Consider the following 19,978-nt stretch of genomic DNA (forward strand, 5'->3'; position numbering starts at 1 on the left):
AATAATAATTATAATAATATTATAAGACTAAATTAATTGCAAAAACTCAAAGCAAAACAGATTACGTGTTACACTCATGTCTGTGAGCTCTGTAAAACATCTTCCCTTTCATTTTGTACCCAGACTGAGAGTGGTGAGATCAAACAAATATATTCAGGGGAGGGAATAATTTGTCACACTCATGGCATTACTGAAGGAACGGTCTAGAGAACACGAAGACTATAGTTGTCATGGCAGAAGTAAATTCTGGACCAGATTAATCTTCATGAAAATTGATTTATCTGTTTCTTGTTTGACAGGTACAATACTGCTCTACATGGACCATCCCATTTGATCTGATATGGCAATTCTTACTCTTACATCCCTATTTTTCAAAGCACTTTCTGCTTATGAGGTTTAGAATTCTGCTTCCAACAGTGGGTAAAACCAAATTCTTAGTCCTGACTGCAAGAATACAGCAGTAACTAATGATTCTTCTCAATCACATTTTCTACATTTGTAGCAGTCTGTAATTTCAGAAGAGTTAGGGGCTTCTTGGGCCAGAACTGGCTCAGTTACACTCTTGAGTTACTCTTCCTGTCATGATTTTTTTTCTTTTTTTTTTTCTCCAAATTGTGAAAACTTTCCATAGCCACAAAGCTTTGCAGCAGACGGTTCCACAGCTCAAGTACACATATGTGAAATATTTTGTTTAGCTTCTTTTGAACCTGCTATGTACCAGAATCATTTGATGTTCCTAGCTTTTACAACAGAAGAAACGGTGAACAATCACATCAAGACTTGTCACCTGGGACAATGAGATAGGAAAAATCTAAAGGTCACTTACTAAAATATCTCACTATAAGCATATATATACCTCCTAGAAATGTCATCAATGAACCACAGCCATTTCCCTGATGATTTCTGTGTGAGTGTGAAGGTGGTGATTGTACTTTTAAAGTCTTTAACTCAAGTTTCCTTCTCCAAGGAGTTCTCCTTTTTACCGTGCAGAACTGTGCTTCCAGCCTGTATATGGTCTTAAAAGGTTCATTTTCATCCCAAGGCACAAATATTTTGTTTCTTGCATTCTAATATTTCTATAATTAAGCTACCGTGCTGCCATCACAGAAATATGGTACCTTTCAATTCAAATTTATGTGAGCTATCAACAGAAGCCATACTAAAAGTATTCAGGCAGAAAAGCCTCAGAGGAGTGTGACCCACAAGTTAATTTCCTACCTAAAGCATTGAAAGTTGCAATGTGTTCCCACATGTTCTCTGGTTGGTCAGAGTGGGGCTGCCAGAGAAGAGCATCAACATCATGCCTCAGGCAGAAGCATGGCATTTCTTTGGGATCCACAACAACCGAGAAAAGATACTGGTTGCTTCCAAGATGAATCTGAAAACAAAACAAAGAAATATAAAATATTGATTCAAAGCATAAATAGCAGATACTCTCACACATACTACCAAAGTCAGATGAGAAACAGCTTCCTTTGTTAGTTGACAAAATGTTTGAATACATTATGCAGCAACCTGGTAATGAACAGTGCAATACACTACAGGTAGCTAACACATGTCTAGCAGGTGCAATTAAGTTTGTTGGGATAATATTTAGGGACACATTATGTTCACTACACAAGCAAATGGGCATGTGCTTTGTGAAGAAATGATCTTCTATGATAGATGATCTAACCTACAACTTTCAACATTAGAAAAGGATTTTAAGTAACCACTTCTCATTTTCTGCAGTGCCAACAGGGAAGGAAATACGACCCCTCTGCAGTAAAAGTTGGTAAGCAGTAGAACTAGGATTAGTTAGAATACCAAAATTATGAAATGTCAATTTTTTATTTACCCATAGTCATATAATTACTACATTTCAGATTAGCATACTCCTCATTACATATGTCTAAATCAGCCAAAATGCTCAATAGCCACTTGTACTCACCAGAAATAACCAATTACACAAAGACAAGGCAGGTATATCTGCTACCTGAATAAACATTAGTAAGAATAAACAATAAAACAACATATATTTTGCGTTTCTAAGTAAAGCCTTCTAAAGGAAGTTAATAGCAATACTTTTAACATAGCATTATGTGCAATACTTGCATATGTAGCAAGTGCTCAAAGACGTAAGAACAACCTGTTCCCTTGAGATCTGTCAAGAAAGAATGCTCAGGTATTCCCATTTGTACTCAAAGCTGATCTACTTTTGATGTACAAATGATGAACATTTATTATTCATATTACATTTGAACTATTTTTCACATCCAGAAGCTATGTCTACAATGGCAACATGCAGGATTACATCCTAATACACAGTATGATATTATTACTCCTCAATTTCAGATGCTGATTTTTGTTGACTAATTGTTCTCAAACAGCCTCAAATTTTGATTTGAGGTCAAATTACTGAACTCAAAAGTTCACAGCACTCTTTATTATGTGTATTGCGGCAGTAACTATGAACTGCAAGCCTTTTATCCTATCATTTTACAGATGTCACAGGATGGATAAGATCCAGTGGACAGAAAGAACAGCTTGTGAGATCCAGAAAATTGTTTACTTGAGGTTATAGTCTATGGCAGAACTAATATAATTATTTCTGCTGATTAAGTTCAAGTCTAATGGCTCAACTTCAAAATAGCCTTCCATTACTACTCCATTCAACAGGCATACAAATTCTTCAGTTGTATTAGAACTACAGAAGAGGTGAAATAATCCTCAGTCTCCATTAGGGCCAGATGCAATCATGAAATGAGGGTTACTAATTTTCAAGCAACTAAGAGACAAATAAACACTAATAAAGATAATGTCAAGAGCTCCACTAATAAGGTACATTAAGGAGAATAAAGCAGAAAATGGGAGGCAGGTGTTATGTTGGCGCAATGTGCTGAAGAACATACAGAGTACGAAGTCCTGGTTCCTAAAACTTCTTCAAATTTCCTATTTTCTCCTTGTTACACAAATCACTGGGAATACTCAGATACAAAACCAAGCAGCGTCTCTTTCCTTAAGTCTCTTTCCTTCCCATACTTTTCCTAAGTATGGGATGCCTGTGTTTCTTCACTCCAAGCACACCTGGTACTTCAGGCGTCTTTCAGCATTTTTTCAACTTCTAATTTCTGTGCATTTTGTCATACATGTGTCTGCAACTCTTTTTAATAGGATTCATAATACAGAAGTCAAGCATATGGTAACATACATACATATCAACCTACGTAACACAGAAGGCAAACTTTATGTTGTACATGCTACTTGCAAGCGGTTCCAAAAACAAGGTAGTGGTTTTAGGTAGCCCATACTTCACCTGACAGAGCCCCTCCCCTCCATAGCTAAAAATGTTGTCCATCGTGCACCTCTAGTTGTTGATGGCTTGGAAACACAACACACCAGAGTTCAGACCACCATTAACCTAACTGGTATTAATAAAGGAAATATTTCTCTACAGGAGAAACTGAGTAACTCCATTTGAGCTACAGGAGACAAACGTGATGCAAGAACAGGCCAGTACAGCAATATATCCGACAAAGATTGCTGGCTGTCAAGCCTATTTATTTCAGCTGAACCTTTGCCACTGAAATGCATTAGAAAATGTCAAGAAAAATAGAACCAAGTCTCTTTACCGAATAGATAATTACATCAATGTTTTATATTCTTAAATTATAACTCAGAGAGGGAAATGTTCCTGTATAAATATTTCCTGCTCTTGACCTTGCTAAGATTCTAAATACTGTAACGGTGAAATTCTAAATTTCACAAAGTTTCCTCCAACTTAAGAGCAAAAGGACATGTATAACTCTATAGTACTGGTGACTGTTTACCACAAAGGTGAAAAGCTGTATCAGCCACACTTCAGCAATAGGGCCCTGAACTGCTAATAAAAAATGCCAAAGAATTTGAAAGAACTAAATCAAAGTGAAAATATATTCCTGTATGGTGAAAACATCTAGTGATATATTCATGTTCTCATGTGCTTGCACAAGGAGAAAAAACACAAGATCACACAGCTGAGGCTGGAAGGAACTTCCAGAGGTAATCTAGCCCAATCCTCCCTGCTCAAAGCAGTGTCAGCTAGAGCAGGTTATACGTGCATACTATAGCCTTTGGATTACTTTAACGCCACCCATTTTTAAGAGCTCTCTACAAACACCCTGGAGTTCATACGTGCTCCACAATGTCTTGCTGCCTGCTAGAAAGTATACGTCAGATCTACCTTTCTTGGTCCTACGATATCATGTTTCTCCTGGTCTGTGAAATGTCTCTGAGGCGCAAACTTCGTACCCTTCAGTGCAAGAAGCAGTAGACTAAGTTATTCAGAACTTTATGCTGTCTTGTCTTGAACACCTCAAATACAGAGGCTGCACAACCTTACTAGGCAACCCAATCCATGCAACAACCATGGTGTAAAAGTTTTTCCTTCCATCCAGTTTGAACCTCCTGTTTCTACTGATGCCTGCTGTCTCTTGTTCTCTTACCATGCATCACTGAACAGCTAAAATCCATCTGAACCGAGCTGCTATAAAACACCCTCCTACCAGTTACAAATTTTATCTTCTGACAAATGTTACTTATCACACTATATTCACAAAACAGATTACTCTCTTGTTAGAGCATGCCAGCTTTTAAAATATTTTTTCTTTGGCAGCAGATACATCATATACAGATACATACATATATGTATGTATACATACACACACTTGGACACAAGCGTCTGTACTGCCAAAGAAAAAAAGATAGAGATTTGTTTTTTTAAAATAATAACAACTCAAGATCTGTAAGACATAGACTTAAGACTTCTTCTAGGGCTTTTCTGAGGAAATAGAAAATTATGAACCGATTCAAAATCTGACTCTGTAACTATGACATTATTTGTAAAAAACATTCGTACTGTATGCACTTTGTGTGACACAAAGTAGTGAAAAGGTGCAAGACCAATGTTTACTGCAAGCTGAGTAGAGACATCTTGAAAAAAAACCCAACCTCCCAAAACCTCAAGGCAACAACTTAATCTGTGACACTTCCTTATGATTATTTTGTTTCTTGCTTTAGCCAACGGACCAGATAAAGTCCTAACTTCCTGTTAGTCAAGGTTGCTTACAACGCAGATCAAGCCTCCTAGTGAAGCGTTTTGCTTACAATCTGTTACGTTCAGTGTGATTGACAAACAAGAATCATGAAGTGATCTATGCTCCAGCTCCTTAGTCAAAAAGGTCAACTTTCTACTGGGCTATCCAAGAAGTTACTGAGAAAAATGCAAGCTAAAGAATCTAGAATAATTTTATGCCACTGAAAAAGACCCCTTTCTTATACTCTGACTTACCTTGACTTTTTGAAATAGTTTGTTTGTGGAAATATTTTTATATTCAGAATAAAAGGAGCCTTGTTTTTACATTAAAATGACATCGAAGGACATGTATTGGTGGATGTCCTGGTTTGAGCTAAAACTTCCTTGTTTCGGGTAATGGACAAACAGAATTATTCCATGTAGTACGATGATTCTGCATTTAATTGGTTAAGGGGGTCAGGCGAACGTAACGTTACGTCGGGAGCCTTTAAAAGCAGCAGCCCGGGGAGTGTTCTCTCTCTCGGTCTCCCGGACCTCACGAGGGGAGGACTCCCACCAGACTGCTGGCTGCCGAGCTCGGCCAGAGGCCTGGGGCCTACACCCCCAGATCGCCTGAGGCCTACAGACTCTGAACTGCCATTGCCGTGAGTCCTGGCCCGTCTGAACCGGGTGAGAATATTCAAACTCCCTGTCGTGCCAAGAGCTTCCCTGCTATTAAGTTGGCTGCTCGCAGGGTTTCTCCGCCCCGCCCCGCCCCGTCTCGGCGTGGAAAGAACCTTGCTTTCTTCACCTGGAAAGCAGCTGCAAAGGCCTTCACTCCCACGAGCACTGACCTTGAACACGACTGCGACAGAACTCTGGTTATCTAAGTCCTCTCTTCATTTTTTTTCCTTTTTCTCAGTTTGTGCCTATATATATATATAGTAGTGCATAGTTGTGTGGTTTTATTGTTTATTAAAAGTTTGTTTCAGTTTTCCCAAATGCAAACCGAGGTGTGAATTTCTTTTTTTTTCCCCCCTTAAACCTCTCCTGTCTCTAGCGAGACAAAGGGGATTTGTTAAGGAGTTCGAGGAGTTATTACCTTGGTCCCTCGACCCTTAACAGTGGATAATTTCTGTTGCTACTGTGATTTCACATTATTTAAGAAATTTATATGGTTTCAAGACTTTGCACAGGTTTATTCTGATAATAGAATTCAACTTGCATATCATAGTAAGTGTTTAAAAATATTTCTGTGATAATTTGCAGCACTTACTACATGAGTGACTTTCAAGGTATCGCCATCAAATCTGCACAAGCTTGCACTATCTTCAAGAAAAGCATCACATTCTTCTAATTCTTGAGCATTACAAGGTGGGTTTTCCTTTTCGGGGTTCGGATTCTGAAATAAAGACAATGAACTATGCTGAAAATCTGAGCCACTGTGTATCTATATATACACACGTATATAAAAAATCCCTTTTCATAACAAGTAAAAGTTCAATATTGCAGGAAGAATCACTTGCATATTCTCCATTACACACTTAAAGATCAAACTATTATCTACTTACTCAAAATGAATAGAAACATTTCTGTTGTGGAGGATAGCATGAGTAGTAGGTACAACAAAATCCATTTCCGTTTAACAAAAGGTACATAAGCCACTAAAACATGGACAATAAATTCCCTCCTGTAAGTAGGAAAAGTATACAATCCTGAAGATCTAAGCAGGTTTAGTAACTGTACATCGGTGTAAGCTTCTTTCAGATTGCCATTGGAAATGCTATTAAAAAAATTGACCACTTTGTGAGTTGTTACGCATATTTTCCAATGCACTCTAAACAACACGTTATTTTTTCACATCTCACAAGCTGAAAAATTGTGAAATAAAAAAAAACAACCACCACTTTAAGCTCAGTGTGAGTTACAAAAGAAAAGAAATTTGAAGTTCCCAATAAGTCTATGGTCAAAAGTTGTACTGGAATATCTTGCCCACAAATACTGAGAGACAGAGAGAGGAAAGAAATCAATTTACAGCACTAAACAAAATTTGAGTAACACTTTTCAACCTTATCCAGAAAAGTAATAAACCAAAAGTAATGTATCAAGACCCATAGTGAGTCACACTTCACAAGTTTTAGATGTCATTTTATAATTAAACCAAAAAGGGAAGCATCCAGCAAACACTAGTTAAACATGACATTACATTTTGTTTTAGGTAGACTCCCTGTAGAACAATAATGCCAGGAAGTTAATGAATCATGCTTTTTTTCCTAGATTTTCCTTTTAAAAATGTCATTTGCACTCACAATCTATAAATCAAGTACAGGATCCCCAGGAAGACAGTATAAAAGTGCTGCGAACTTACTGATAAACAAGAAACAGCCATCTCCCAAAACTACTTAAATCAACTGCTTTAAAGCAAACTGCCACATCCTAAGTGGTGGGAACAAAGTTTATTTTCAGTTGAACTTCTGTTTTGGTGCGCAGGAGCTGTCACGTAAGCTAAATTCAGGCCCCACGAAGAGGATATTACTGTTCCAAGTACAGTCACAACTCTAGTGCCATTAGTTTAACAGTTTCAGTTAAAAATGAATGTAGTTAGGAGTCTGAATAGTAAGTGAATTGATGAGCTATGTCAATGAAGTGCAAATTAGGAGGTCAAGAATAGACAACACACAACTGTACCAAGAATTTTAAACATTTTCTCTTTAACCCCTTACCATAACTTCAGAGGTAAGATGCATCAGGCTTTCAGCTATTTCAGAGTGTTGTGAAGCATCCATAATGAATTCCCCTCTTGTGTCACCAACTATTAGCTCTGGCCACCGGGGTCCCTCACTTTTCTTAATTAGAGAAATTTCCAAACTAAAATGTAAATAGAATACAAAGAGTAGCACCTGAAAACACTGCATCTGTTTGTCAGACTAGTCAAAAAGCTCTAAGTACTTCTCTCCAAACTGAATAATGAAAATAACAGAAGCTATTAGCATTCAATTTCTAAAATAAACTATTCCAACAGAAAATATTCTAAAGAAAAACAGACCAAGGACATGTGATGTCTAAAAGACTAAGAACAAAGTGTATCCATGTAAGCGTCCTCACAGTTTTCAATGTACATGCAGTATTCCCTGAAGCAGTAATATTAAAATATTTTAAATACCATAGGAGATCTCCTGTAAAGAAATCTATTCAAAGAGTGACAGAATTTACTACAGAGGTTCATTTAACACCTAAGAAGCACTTCTTAATAGGGGTATTAAGTGTGCACCTTTTATGTAACACCTAGGACAACAATATTTGTATTTTATAGAACTCAGAAATACCACAACAGATGATTATCTACAGTGTGTATCTAGCGAGATATGATTTCTGTAACCTGTAAAAAAACTCAAACCATCCAAACGTAAGAGAATGTGGTATAACCATTAGAAATAACTAAATAAACAGAAAACAAGAGACTTAGCCCAACGTACCAACACAGTAATTCCATGTAATTACTACACTAGACCCACACGTGGATACAGCAATAAAATGAGTTAGTTTTATTATAGCCACTTTTTAGATACACTTGCAGGGTCTACAATGACAGTCTTTTACCCGACAGAACAGAAAAACCTTCTAATTCACTAAGTACTGCATCGTAGCAGTAACTATTTGGCAAACTCCCTATCAGTTTCTAAAGCAATTACATTGGTAACAGAAATAACATACTTTTATGGAATATATTTGCTGCAAGTTTAAGACTTTTCATCAACAGATTTAGGGTGGTATTACAGTACCAACATTAAGAATAGAGTGCAAGTTACTACACTGTAATATGTAACTACTATTTCCCATTAAAACAGAAGCTGATATTCATGCAACATTGCTCATTTGAGTAATAAAAAAAATAAGTTACTGATCTGAGTTATTTTTCACTATTATATCTAACCATCAACAACTGAAAAGTCACGTTACAGTATATAGTATTACTATAATCTATATACAAATACTAGTCTAATTCTTTTGCAGAATAACTGTATTTAACAGTTAACATTTTGAGGGCAAAAATAAAAAACCCACAAGGTTTTTTCATGAGGGAAACCAAAGGAAAATCATAGAATATCTCAACTTAGAAGGACCCATAAAGATCACTGAGTCCAACTCCCTGCTTCTCACAGGACAACCTAAAACTAAAACTAAACTACCAAAAGAAATTAAAAAAAGTTAACTGGGAATGTCTGGCAGAAAATGTCACACTAGTTTTCTTACTATAACCAAATCTCATAAGACATATACACCTGTAGACTTCACATAGAAGTTCAGACAATGCATTAATGAAAAATATTGACATCAAGCCCGTCCAAGCACCCAGAAGTCAGTATTACCTCTACTGTATCTTTTTTCACTTCATTTTTTAAACTATTATAATGGCAAGATATCAGTAACCACAGCACAATTTTATTGCCAATGTGCAGCAAGAACCACTTCTACACTACGAGATTACTGGGAATTTCTTTTAAGACCTGTACATTTTTTGCTGAGAGCAAGTTACAGGGTGACTACTAATCCCATAAAGCTCAAAAAGCAAAAAAGTCAAAAACTAAGAACTTGAAGTTTTTCATTACTAAGTTTAGTTCACAGAAATGCAAAAGGGGCTGTGATTTGCCAGTATTTGCCAGTAGCAAATACTGTTATCTGGTATTTATATTTGTCAGAATCCATAGTGCTTCAAAGCAGAACTATATTGGATATTAATGACTGGTATTAGAAAATAAAGAGACCAAGCAGAAAAACAGAGACATTTCAAAGCGCCCTGGAAATGGACACAACTAATGCATTCTCCCCACCCCCGTCTCACGTCCAGGAGGAAAATTGTCATTAATACATTAGGAACTTTAAGGCAGAGTCTTTCTTAACTAAAGAAAATTCCTGATTCTTAAATTTAATAAATGGATGTAAGTATTTTTGTTGCACTCAGGTACTGGCTTTGGCTGGTGTAGAGTTAATTTTCTTCACAGTAGCTCATGTAATGTCATGCTTTGGATTTGGTTTTGATTTGGACAAAAGACAAATACGCTCAGTAAGACAGGCTTTTTGCTAGATTTATGTCCTTTATCACAGAGTAATTGCAAAACTTTCCCAGTAAGAAAAAATAATTTTTATCTTATTTAAAAGGAAATTCTTCTATTTCCACAGAATCATCTAATTGCTGCTTCTATTTTTTCATACCATATACGGAAATAACTCTTTAAGCAACCATTTAACCAAACCTGCTTGTTTCAAGAAATACTACTTTATCCTGGGAAAGAGCAAAAGCAGTAAATATCCAAACACGTATTAGCTACTGAGACACCTTGTTGCTTTTCTCATACTTTTTGGAAGATCCATCATGTACCATATGTGAACAACGAAACAGTATAGTGAGACAGCATTGCAAAAGCCACTGAATTATCTTCAGCAGAGAAGACAGATTCTTGTAAGGAGGAAGAATGCAGAGTATAGCATTAAATGAGTTCAGTCCCAGAGGGACCAGTCAGAGATACAGCACACACTTAGAAATAGACTCCTATCAATAGGGGAACTGAAAACAAAATACAACACCTTTTGTCCTCTCTAATTATCCATGTGCAGCTTTCATGGTCCACAGATGAATAGAGTTTTCCTTCCATCAAAGGAGGCTGGTCTTTCAGTGTAACACATATGTTATCAGGGGAAAAGCGTACTTTTATGTCATCCTTAGTCATGTCTTGAGGAATTTGAACTGTTATTGTCACATCATCTTCAGTCTGCTGCCAGTAATAGAGAGGGTCTACAATTGGAAATGTGCAGAAAATGCAAAATAGATTAAAAACGCTGTCCTGGATTCCACAGCACGCAGTTTGGGAAGGTATGAAATAGAAGTTTGTGGAAGAGTGGTAATTAACTTCTACTCTGGACAATTTACATAAAATATATTCTGATTATAAAATGGAGAAACATTCTTTCAGCAATCATGTTCACTCGTGTCCCTTGTCTGGAAAGCAATTTATATTCATGCCTACACTCAAATACGCCGATAGTTATACTATTACTCTAAATTTATTAACTATTACTCTAAATTTATTGTAGCAACATGGTAACGACAATGTACTTAAATGTACTTAATGTACTTAAATACAACGGACTTAAATACTCTGGAACAATTAATGATTAGTAATTTGGCTGAAGAGACATCAGGTGCAAGCTACTGCATGATCAGAAGTATACGCTATTTAGAGATGCAAACATTCTTTTCTCTACCTACTTTGCCAGAATAGACCTGTTCAAGAGAAATTATTTTAGAAGACCAAGTAGTCTTCACCTGCCCTCATTAGCTGATGGAGATGAAATAAAACTGCCTGCCCAGAGGTCATGACTTCCTTTTGCTCATGGGTCTAGAATCTGCCTAATTCGATTTTGATTATCAAACTGCTAAAAGAAATGGCCTTTTAAGAGAAACAAAAGGAAGGCTATGATAGCATGACTGGGTAGTGCACAGCTGGTCACAGAAAACACAAATACAGATGCATTCATTTTCTAAAGAGCAATCTTGTACAAATTACCCTCCTGTTTAGAGGAAAAGTAATGTATGAATTGATGCTTTGAAAGCTCTTGAGTTATTATACACAGTATGAGATTTTGTCGATCTAAATTTCATGTCAGAAACTGTGACTCTGGCAAGATTTTACACTGTTGCCTGTTACCATGAGGTTCCTGTCTGCAAATATATAGGTGCTACAAATATACTTCCCAGACACTATCATCACGTGCCATATGACAGCCTTCAAAATTCTAAACTTTGACGCAGATTGTATCTGATATTAAAAGTCTTCATTTATAAGAAAACTGAGTGGAACCAAAAAAAGTAGCTTAGACTTCCCCTCACCCCCATCTTCAAGATGGCATTCTCATAATGCCCAAAACATACAGAGCATGAAAGAACAAATTAAAAACCAAAATACCCCTGTAGCATGTAACCACCTTAATATTTCTTTACCTATTGCTGTAAAGTCCTATAAAAAAAACAGAGCTCTATTGCTAGCACGTGTTGTTTCATTACCTGGTATCCATACAGTATCCATTATGTTTGCAATTTTACATAATCATGCAATTAAAATTACAGCCTACCTTAGGTTTAGCAAAAGACAAATTGTCTCTTAAAAGAGGTATTAGACTTCCCTCTAAACCAGTTCAGGTTTCAGTACTTTCTCTACCATTAGATTTTTGTGCCATGAGAAGTTTTCTGAAGGTACTGCTGCACTGTGCACATATATGCATGAAATGAGCTATGCTAAGAGCCTGAGAGTGCTCTTGACTTTACTGTGTTTCTTTAATCACAGCCAGTATACAACTCCAGAAGGTCTCAAAATCCTTAAAGCATTGAACTAGCTAATTCAGGTGACAACTGCATTGACATGGCATTATGGTGCCCAACGCACGAAAGAACTCCCTTGCCTCAAGATTTACAGGCAAAGACTATTCTTAATACAATCACATGTACAATGCCACAGTTATTATGTGTAACATTACAGAAAATTGATCTTTCTGTATTGCTTCCCAAACAGATTTTTGCACCAGTGACAAATATTGTGCTAGTATCATTCACTTAGGATCGGTTCACCAACCAGTGCCTCATTCACGAGCAAAAAACCAAATCTGAAATAATACAATATAACTACATAAACATGAATATCACTGACTTCTGTAATATGCAAGACAAAACTTCATTAATAAAGTTTTTACATACTTTTGTTTTGATCTTAAAGAAAAAAGCGTGGATGCCTTTTGTGGAAGTTTTTTTTTTTTTTTTTTTTAACTGCATTTCCCCTTGGGCAAAAATAAATCTTTCCAAACAGATTTTTGCACCAGTGACAAATATTGTGCTAGTATCATTCACTTAGGATCGGTTCACCAACCAGTGCCTCATTCACGAGCAAAAAACCAAATCTGAAATAATACAATATAACTACATAAACATGAATATCACTGACTTCTGTAATATGCAAGACAAAACTTCATTAATAAAGTTTTTACATACTTTTGTTTTGATCTTAAAGAAAAAAGCGTGGATGCCTTTTTTGGAAGTTTTTTTTTTTTTTTTCTGAACTGCATTCCCACTGGAGAAAAGATAATCTTTTACAAGATTCTCATTCTTTCATTTTTTTTGGTTTTTGTTTAGAAAGGCAGGAGTAAACTACAGATCAGGGAGCTTTCTGATGAACAGCTATTCAGGGGAGTCAATGGATGCCACACTGTCCTCTCTTATCTAGGAAGACAGGCTTCTTACTTTGAGTACTTAAGCACTTCAGGTGTTAACCTTCACAACCCAACTGTTAGCAAATAACTATGTTACGTATGTTTACAAAATATGCTTTTCTTTAGGATAGCAAAATTCTTGATGTGTCTCCTATCCAAAAAAGCTTTTCATATAGGTTTATGCAAAATACAACTTCCCAGGGTGAAAAAAAAAAGCCAATCAAACAAAAAGTCTGGAATACAGGTATTAAGCATTTATCACTAGAGTTTCCAAACAGATGTTAAACTGACAAGCTATTTCCTAAGCCAAAAGAGAGAGGAGCCTATCATAATCTGCCAGATAAATCTTACCTTTCTTTTCATTTGTTGCTTCTGCCTCATCATTTTCTTCTAACTTGTTGTCTTCATCTTGCATAAATTTGAATGGTTTGTACGAAACAATCATCAGACCATCCCCACTTGGCTCTATTGCCGCATAATGGGGGACTGATTTTCCTTGTAAAACTCTTCTTTTAAAGATTTCATATCTCTGATCACCTAGAAAATTTAAAAAAAAATTACTGCTAAAATTTTAATATTTTTCTGGAAGACAAATTATTACACTTAAAAATCCTAAGCAACCGTACTGTAGTTTAAAAATAAATTTCTCTTCTGTGTTCTAATGAGTTTGTTAGGTATGTAGACCCTAAAATTAACTTAACATTGCCCTTTGATCACAGCTAGCCTAGCGATTCACAGAAAGCAACAGAATTTGAAAGGCTATACCTCTGCCACAGCCCTCTGAAGTACCACACAAAATGCGAACAGACATAACCACTGCTTCCATTCAGATTTATTTTCACACTTCCCTTTTTTATTCTTTGGTTATACAGTAATGGTAGGTGTGATCACTTTGGCCAACTAGACACACATCTTTAATTTAGACACTGAGCATTGGGTCTTGTATCCTTTATGGAAATCACGATATTTAATTTAAGTATATACAGTCATACTCAACAGATAGATTAATCTTTATGAGGATAATACATTAATTAGTAGGAATACTCTAATGTTTTAATGTGTTGGTCTAAAATCAACGGAATAACTTCATACTGTCTTATTTTACAAATATCTAGAATATGCAGCATTTACTTCTTATAGTTACCTCCTACTGTTTCCAATCCCACAATACTAATTGGAGAAAAAACCCCAAAAACCCTAAATATAACCAAACCCCTGTATCAGCTGTACAACATTGAAAAGTACAACAGAGATTAGTTAGAAATAGCTCTGTATAACATCAATTCTACAAGATCAAGCTAAACAGGAATTTAATTTCATAGCATCACAAAGTAAAGTTCTGTCTGGTTTTCTAATTACTGTAACCACATGCATATAAAACTTCACTACTTCTCATCTTCCAAATGTTTGTCAAAATTTAGGTCTACAGTCAACAACGTTATCTCAAAATGTAAGAAAAGGTTACCTGTGCAAAATCCAAGCTGAAGTTTTGGGGAAATGAAATACCAGAATCTGAGGAACATTTAACTTCAAAGACAAAGAATAAAAGCTTTCTTTTTTTAAAAAACATTACTCAGCAGCAATATAAATGTGAAACACTTACCCTCTTTGCTTATCTCTGCAATTGTAACCCATTCCAAGGTAACATGAAATCCACTTCCTTTTGTGTCCAATTCATCTTTTTCTACCCTAAGCAGCAGCACAGCAACTGAACGTATACCAGATTTTACAAATGAAACACTGTGTGCTATAATAAATGGACTACCTAGTTCTTCATTAAACACAATCTGGAAGACAAAATTGTAAGAAAAAGTCAATCAGTTGAAACCAGAAGTCTTGATCTTTCTCAGAAAGCAGTGAATGATCAGTGAACATCAAATCCGTTGAAGTTTGCTTCCCGCAAACCTCTCTGCCAATGTCATACATTTCTGGTTCCTCCTTCCTCGGAGGAGCCACCATTAAGCTACTGTTCTGAAATGCTTTAAATTATTATCGTTTATATTATAAAATCATTATAAGGGTCCATTAAAGAAAGCACGAAGATCCACAAAACCATCTGCATTATGGCTGCTTACTACTACAGTAAGTAGAGGTACAACAACTGATAACAGAACAAGTTCCACAAACCCATCTTATCAACTGGGAGAAATAGTCTCACACTCAAGATGAAAATGCAGGCATTTCAGAGAGGCTCTCACTACTTCCCTGGATGCTCCACCATCCTGAAAATCTTTGTAGAAGAAATGAAACATTCTTTATTTACTGGAACATTAACACAGGAAAACAAAAGAATAAATGGTAAGGGGTTCAAGCTGCAGTGGCTGAATGAGTACAGGCTCAAACCAGTCGTTGTTACTGAAACCTGGTAAGGTTTGAGGATTTATGAAGTTGGGATATTAACATCACTAAAAAAACTGCACACCCTAAATACTCAAAAAAGTTAATTAAATTGTGACAGAACCTCAACATATAAATCTTGTGATTTTGTCACACTGACGGCTTCAGTGTAACTTATTTATATATCAGCATCCTCTCACAGAGCAGAACAAAAACTAGTTGCTATTTATTACCAAGCACCAAAAGGAGGACCAATTTCCTAGACACTGAACTCCCAAAAGACACAGGAGAAGGAGCTAATCGATCACGCTGAAATACTCCACTTCAGGACATATATCTGAGTTCTTGCCAATACTAAAACCTTCTTCGTTGCTCACGAAACTGCTCTCTAATAAAGAGAACAGATGCAAAATGTGGATGATTTATACCAGATTCGTCTTTATGAATAACAAGGAACTAACCACAGAACAAGAGACTCATAGTAGCTCAGGTAGGGATGCAACTTCATTATATTTGAGGTGCCTAAGTAGGAAAACCATACCGTTACTAGTACAGTAAGATCACTTCGATGTGGATACAAAAAATATGCTCCTTATCAAGACTCTCAAGAATAAATTATGCAAAGAATTTATTCACAAGAAAAAGATACTTCAGTTAGAACTGATTAAGTAAAAATATTAAGCACAATAATTTTCCAGAGCTGCACGCACAGGATGAAGATTTTCCCTAAAAGAGAGGTGGAAATAATATTGCTTACATTAGACCTACTCTGCAGGTAACCCTCAGGGTTACTCACCAAAGCTTCTTAATCAGCAGTTCTGTTTCAGTTTTATTCTAGTCTCTGTGGATGTGTTTTTAAGATGGGGCAACTTAAATGTGGATATTTCAAGCACAATTACATCTGCATATACAAACATCACACAAAGTGGAAATTTCCTAGTTCAAAAACAGAAGTAGCTTCTAGCTTAGTTGACAACAATTTCAGTCTTCTTAAAGAAAATATGTATTATTGCACAGGTCAGTTTGAAATAGCGAAGAATAAAAGATGGGTGGGTGTGGGGAGGAAATAATGGACAGACAGGAAGAGGGGAAAGGGTTTTTAGAAAAAGATCAGCTATACAAGCACTTTGTCATTTTTACTTAGATTCTTCTTCAGTCAAAGTTCCCTTTCGAACACTTCAATTTTAGATATTTTGTGCATAAAGAAATCATTAATTTAGTCCTTAGTATAAAGATCAGTTACTTTTATACCTGAACACAATCTTCTATCACAACTCATAGAGATGTGATTTAAAGCTTAATTCTTCACAACATTACATAGATGTAATTCTCATAAGAAATGCAAGAATAAGAATTACTTGGTAGTAATTGCTATTGCCAGACTTACCTCCCACTTTTCAGATGCACTGTTTCCACGCTTGCCTGATTTAATTAAATACAGTCTTCCTGTACCATCAGAAAGGGTAACCCATGTGGAAGATGAGAAGTGTATTGAGGCACAAAGACGATTATCATAAGCTGTCAAGTCTGTAGGTAGCCTGAAAACTTCTCTTGGTTTTTGTAGAGCAGTGTCCTATAAGCAAACAGTCATGCACTGTGACTTTATGAAATATTTATCAGTTTCAGTAAGTATTTACAGACAAATTATAACAAATAATTTGTATTAACATATATAACAAATGTCGGTAGCAATTCACCATTTTCTTTGTGCAGTCAAGCATATTTGGAAAAAAGTGGGTAGCAAGCATCACTCCCATATGTAGAAATGGTGGTGGAACTTCATCACTTGAGTGGTTCCTATTGACTGAAAACATGAGTGTCTATAATTGATATTTCAGCACTCAATTTTTTTTCTTCCATTTTAGAGCACTAATTAAATTTTGCAGTAAAAGAGCCTTTTCACTTCTTTTCCCGTAGCATTTCCATATAATTAATCACTTTCCACAAATAATTCTAGTCCCAGTAAAAATACGGAGACTTAAATAGAAATGAAAGAATTGCATCAGACCAGTTCATAAAAACTCACTTCTAAATTAATAAGAATTTTATCCTATTCTCTCACAAAACTGGTATATTCAAGCTGATAAATAATTTCTCAGCTTTCCTAGATTGGTCATTTTATTCAGTAAGTTAGAGAAGTAATGACTGTGATTAGCTAGCAAAAAAAAAAACTGTACTAATTCTTATCATATTTGCAAATGACTTTTCCATCACACTATGATTATCCTATGCATCAGAATTAAATTCCTTTAGCATACTGTATCAGTGGCACATTGCAATCCTATCTTCTAAGCCACACTGCATGCATGGGTAGTTTTTTAGCATGAATAAACAGAGTCACTATAATGAACAAAGTGCACAGGTAATATAATTATCCAGTTTATTAACAATAAAGACATACAGATTTTTAATGGTAGGCATAGTTTTTTAAATTTTAGGAAAACAAAACAAAAAAGAAAAACCCAGTATTTCCTGCTGTATAAACTTTACACAAATCAGTCTGAATAAATAATAGTGCAAAATTAATGTTTTATTACCAATTTAATCTATATTCCTAGTAATTGTTCTCAGAAGTACTGCTTTAGTTCTGTGTTGCCTTCTTCATTTCCTGCTAATTCCTTACAGAAGAAACTGCTTTCATGCTGTAAATTGGTTTTGCAACTATTGTCATTAAGCACAAAGGCATGTCTTCCAGGATCTCTTCTAGGCATTACTCTTTATCTGGTGCTTTCACTCTCACACACAGCTCTCCCACTCTTTGCTGAATAAGGCTTTGTAACTCTGCTCATTACTTGGCTTGCAGAACATCAGCATCGCTGCTGCCTGCTTAGGACTTTGATTTACCTCCCTTTTGGGAGTTCAAGTAATCTCTGAGTATCCAAGAGGCTTGTTAGGCAAAAAAAAAAAAAAAAAAAAACAAAACCAACACAAACTGACCAAATCTTTATGATTTTAAAAGACTTGGCATCACAATTTAAAAAATGATCAGGACATGCTTTATCAGCTATACAGCTTGATCAGTTATTTACAAAGGAGATCGGGCTGCAGTAAGAAAAGCAAACACAAAAAAAGTATTCTTACAGAATAGCAGAAGATGCAGACTGGAGATTCAGCAACATCACGTCACATGTGTATAATCTTTCAAATAACTGAATTTGAAGTTTATTCCTTGAAGTTTTTCTACTAGGTAGTTGCTGAATAGTACTGCTGGCAGTCTGTTGCAAGTGGGGTCCCCCAGGGACTGAGATCATTGTTCAACATCTTCATAAATTACCTGGATGATGGGATTGAAAGCACCTTCACCTCATTTGCTGATGACACTAAACTAGGTGATGAAGTAGACATGTCATATGGGAGAGCCATCTTGCACAGAGACCCAGATAGCCTGGAAGAGTGGCGTAGCAAGAACATTGTGAAGATAAAAAAAGACAAGAGTGAGGTCCTCCACCTGGGATGGAATAACTGAAGGGCCCAATAATGGCTAGGATCTGTGTGGCTGGGGAGCAGCCTTGGTCAAAGGGAGCTCGGGCAGAGACCCAGATAGCCTGGAAGAGTGGCGTAGCAAGAACATTGTGAAGATAAAAAAAGACAAGAGTGAGGTCCTCCACCTGGGATGGAATAACTGAAGGGCCCAATAATGGCTAGGATCTGTGTGGCTGGGGAGCAGCCTTGGTCAAAGGGACCTGGGGGCCCTAGTGGACAACAAGCTGTACACGAATCAGCAGCGTACCACAGCAGCAACAAAAGCAAACAGGATCCTGGGCTGCATGTGCAGGAGCATTACTAGCAGACAGATATGATCATTCCACTCTACTCAACGCTTGTCAGGCCAGACCTGGAGTACTGTGTCCAGTTCTCCACAACTGAAAAACGACATGGACAGGCTGGAAAGGGTCCAAAGAAAGGCCTGAAGATGATCAAAGTGCTGGAGAACCTGCCCTACAGGGGAAGACAGAGAGTTAGGTCTTGTCTCCCTGGAAAAGATTCAGGGGGGACTTCATCACAGTATTCCAGTACTTAGAGGGCAGATGCAGAAAAGACAGAAGCTCTCTCTTCACAAGACAAAGGGCAATGGGTAAAATTTGCACAAGGAAACGCTTCACCTCAACAAAAGGGAATTTTTTAATAGTGAGAACAATCAATGACTGGAACAACCAATGACTGGAACAACCTCACCAGGGACACAGAGTTCCCATCACTGGAGGTTTTCAAAACACAACTGGACAGGGTGCTAGATACTCTCATCTAGGTTCCTTTTCCCATGAAAGGTTGGACCATGTGACCTCTTGAGGTCCTTTCCAAATTCAGATGTTCTATGACTCTAAAACAAATACTGGACACTAACTACAT

The 19,978-nt window shown here is 36.5% G+C and overlaps 1 protein-coding gene across 1 annotated transcript; it reads right to left on the reverse strand.

Annotated features, from left to right (window-relative positions):
* Nucleotides 1-1,218: 1,218 nt before the first annotated feature.
* NUDCD1 (NudC domain containing 1) lies at nucleotides 1,219-17,745 on the reverse strand (the record flags this gene model as incomplete). The annotated part of the gene is given in 8 exon segments (XM_010131582.1): nucleotides 1,219-1,378; nucleotides 6,309-6,434; nucleotides 7,756-7,900; nucleotides 10,619-10,826; nucleotides 13,643-13,828; nucleotides 14,895-15,078; nucleotides 17,016-17,218; nucleotides 17,718-17,745. Coding segments are annotated over 8 exon segments (1,240 nt in total), but the record flags the coding sequence as incomplete, so codon positions are not given.
* Between the last annotated feature and the right edge of the window lie 2,233 nt (nucleotides 17,746-19,978).

This window comes from Buceros rhinoceros, unplaced genomic scaffold (genome assembly GCF_000710305.1).
Source record: "Buceros rhinoceros silvestris isolate BGI_N320 unplaced genomic scaffold, ASM71030v1 scaffold19262, whole genome shotgun sequence".
Taxonomy (NCBI): domain Eukaryota; kingdom Metazoa; phylum Chordata; class Aves; order Bucerotiformes; family Bucerotidae; genus Buceros; species Buceros rhinoceros.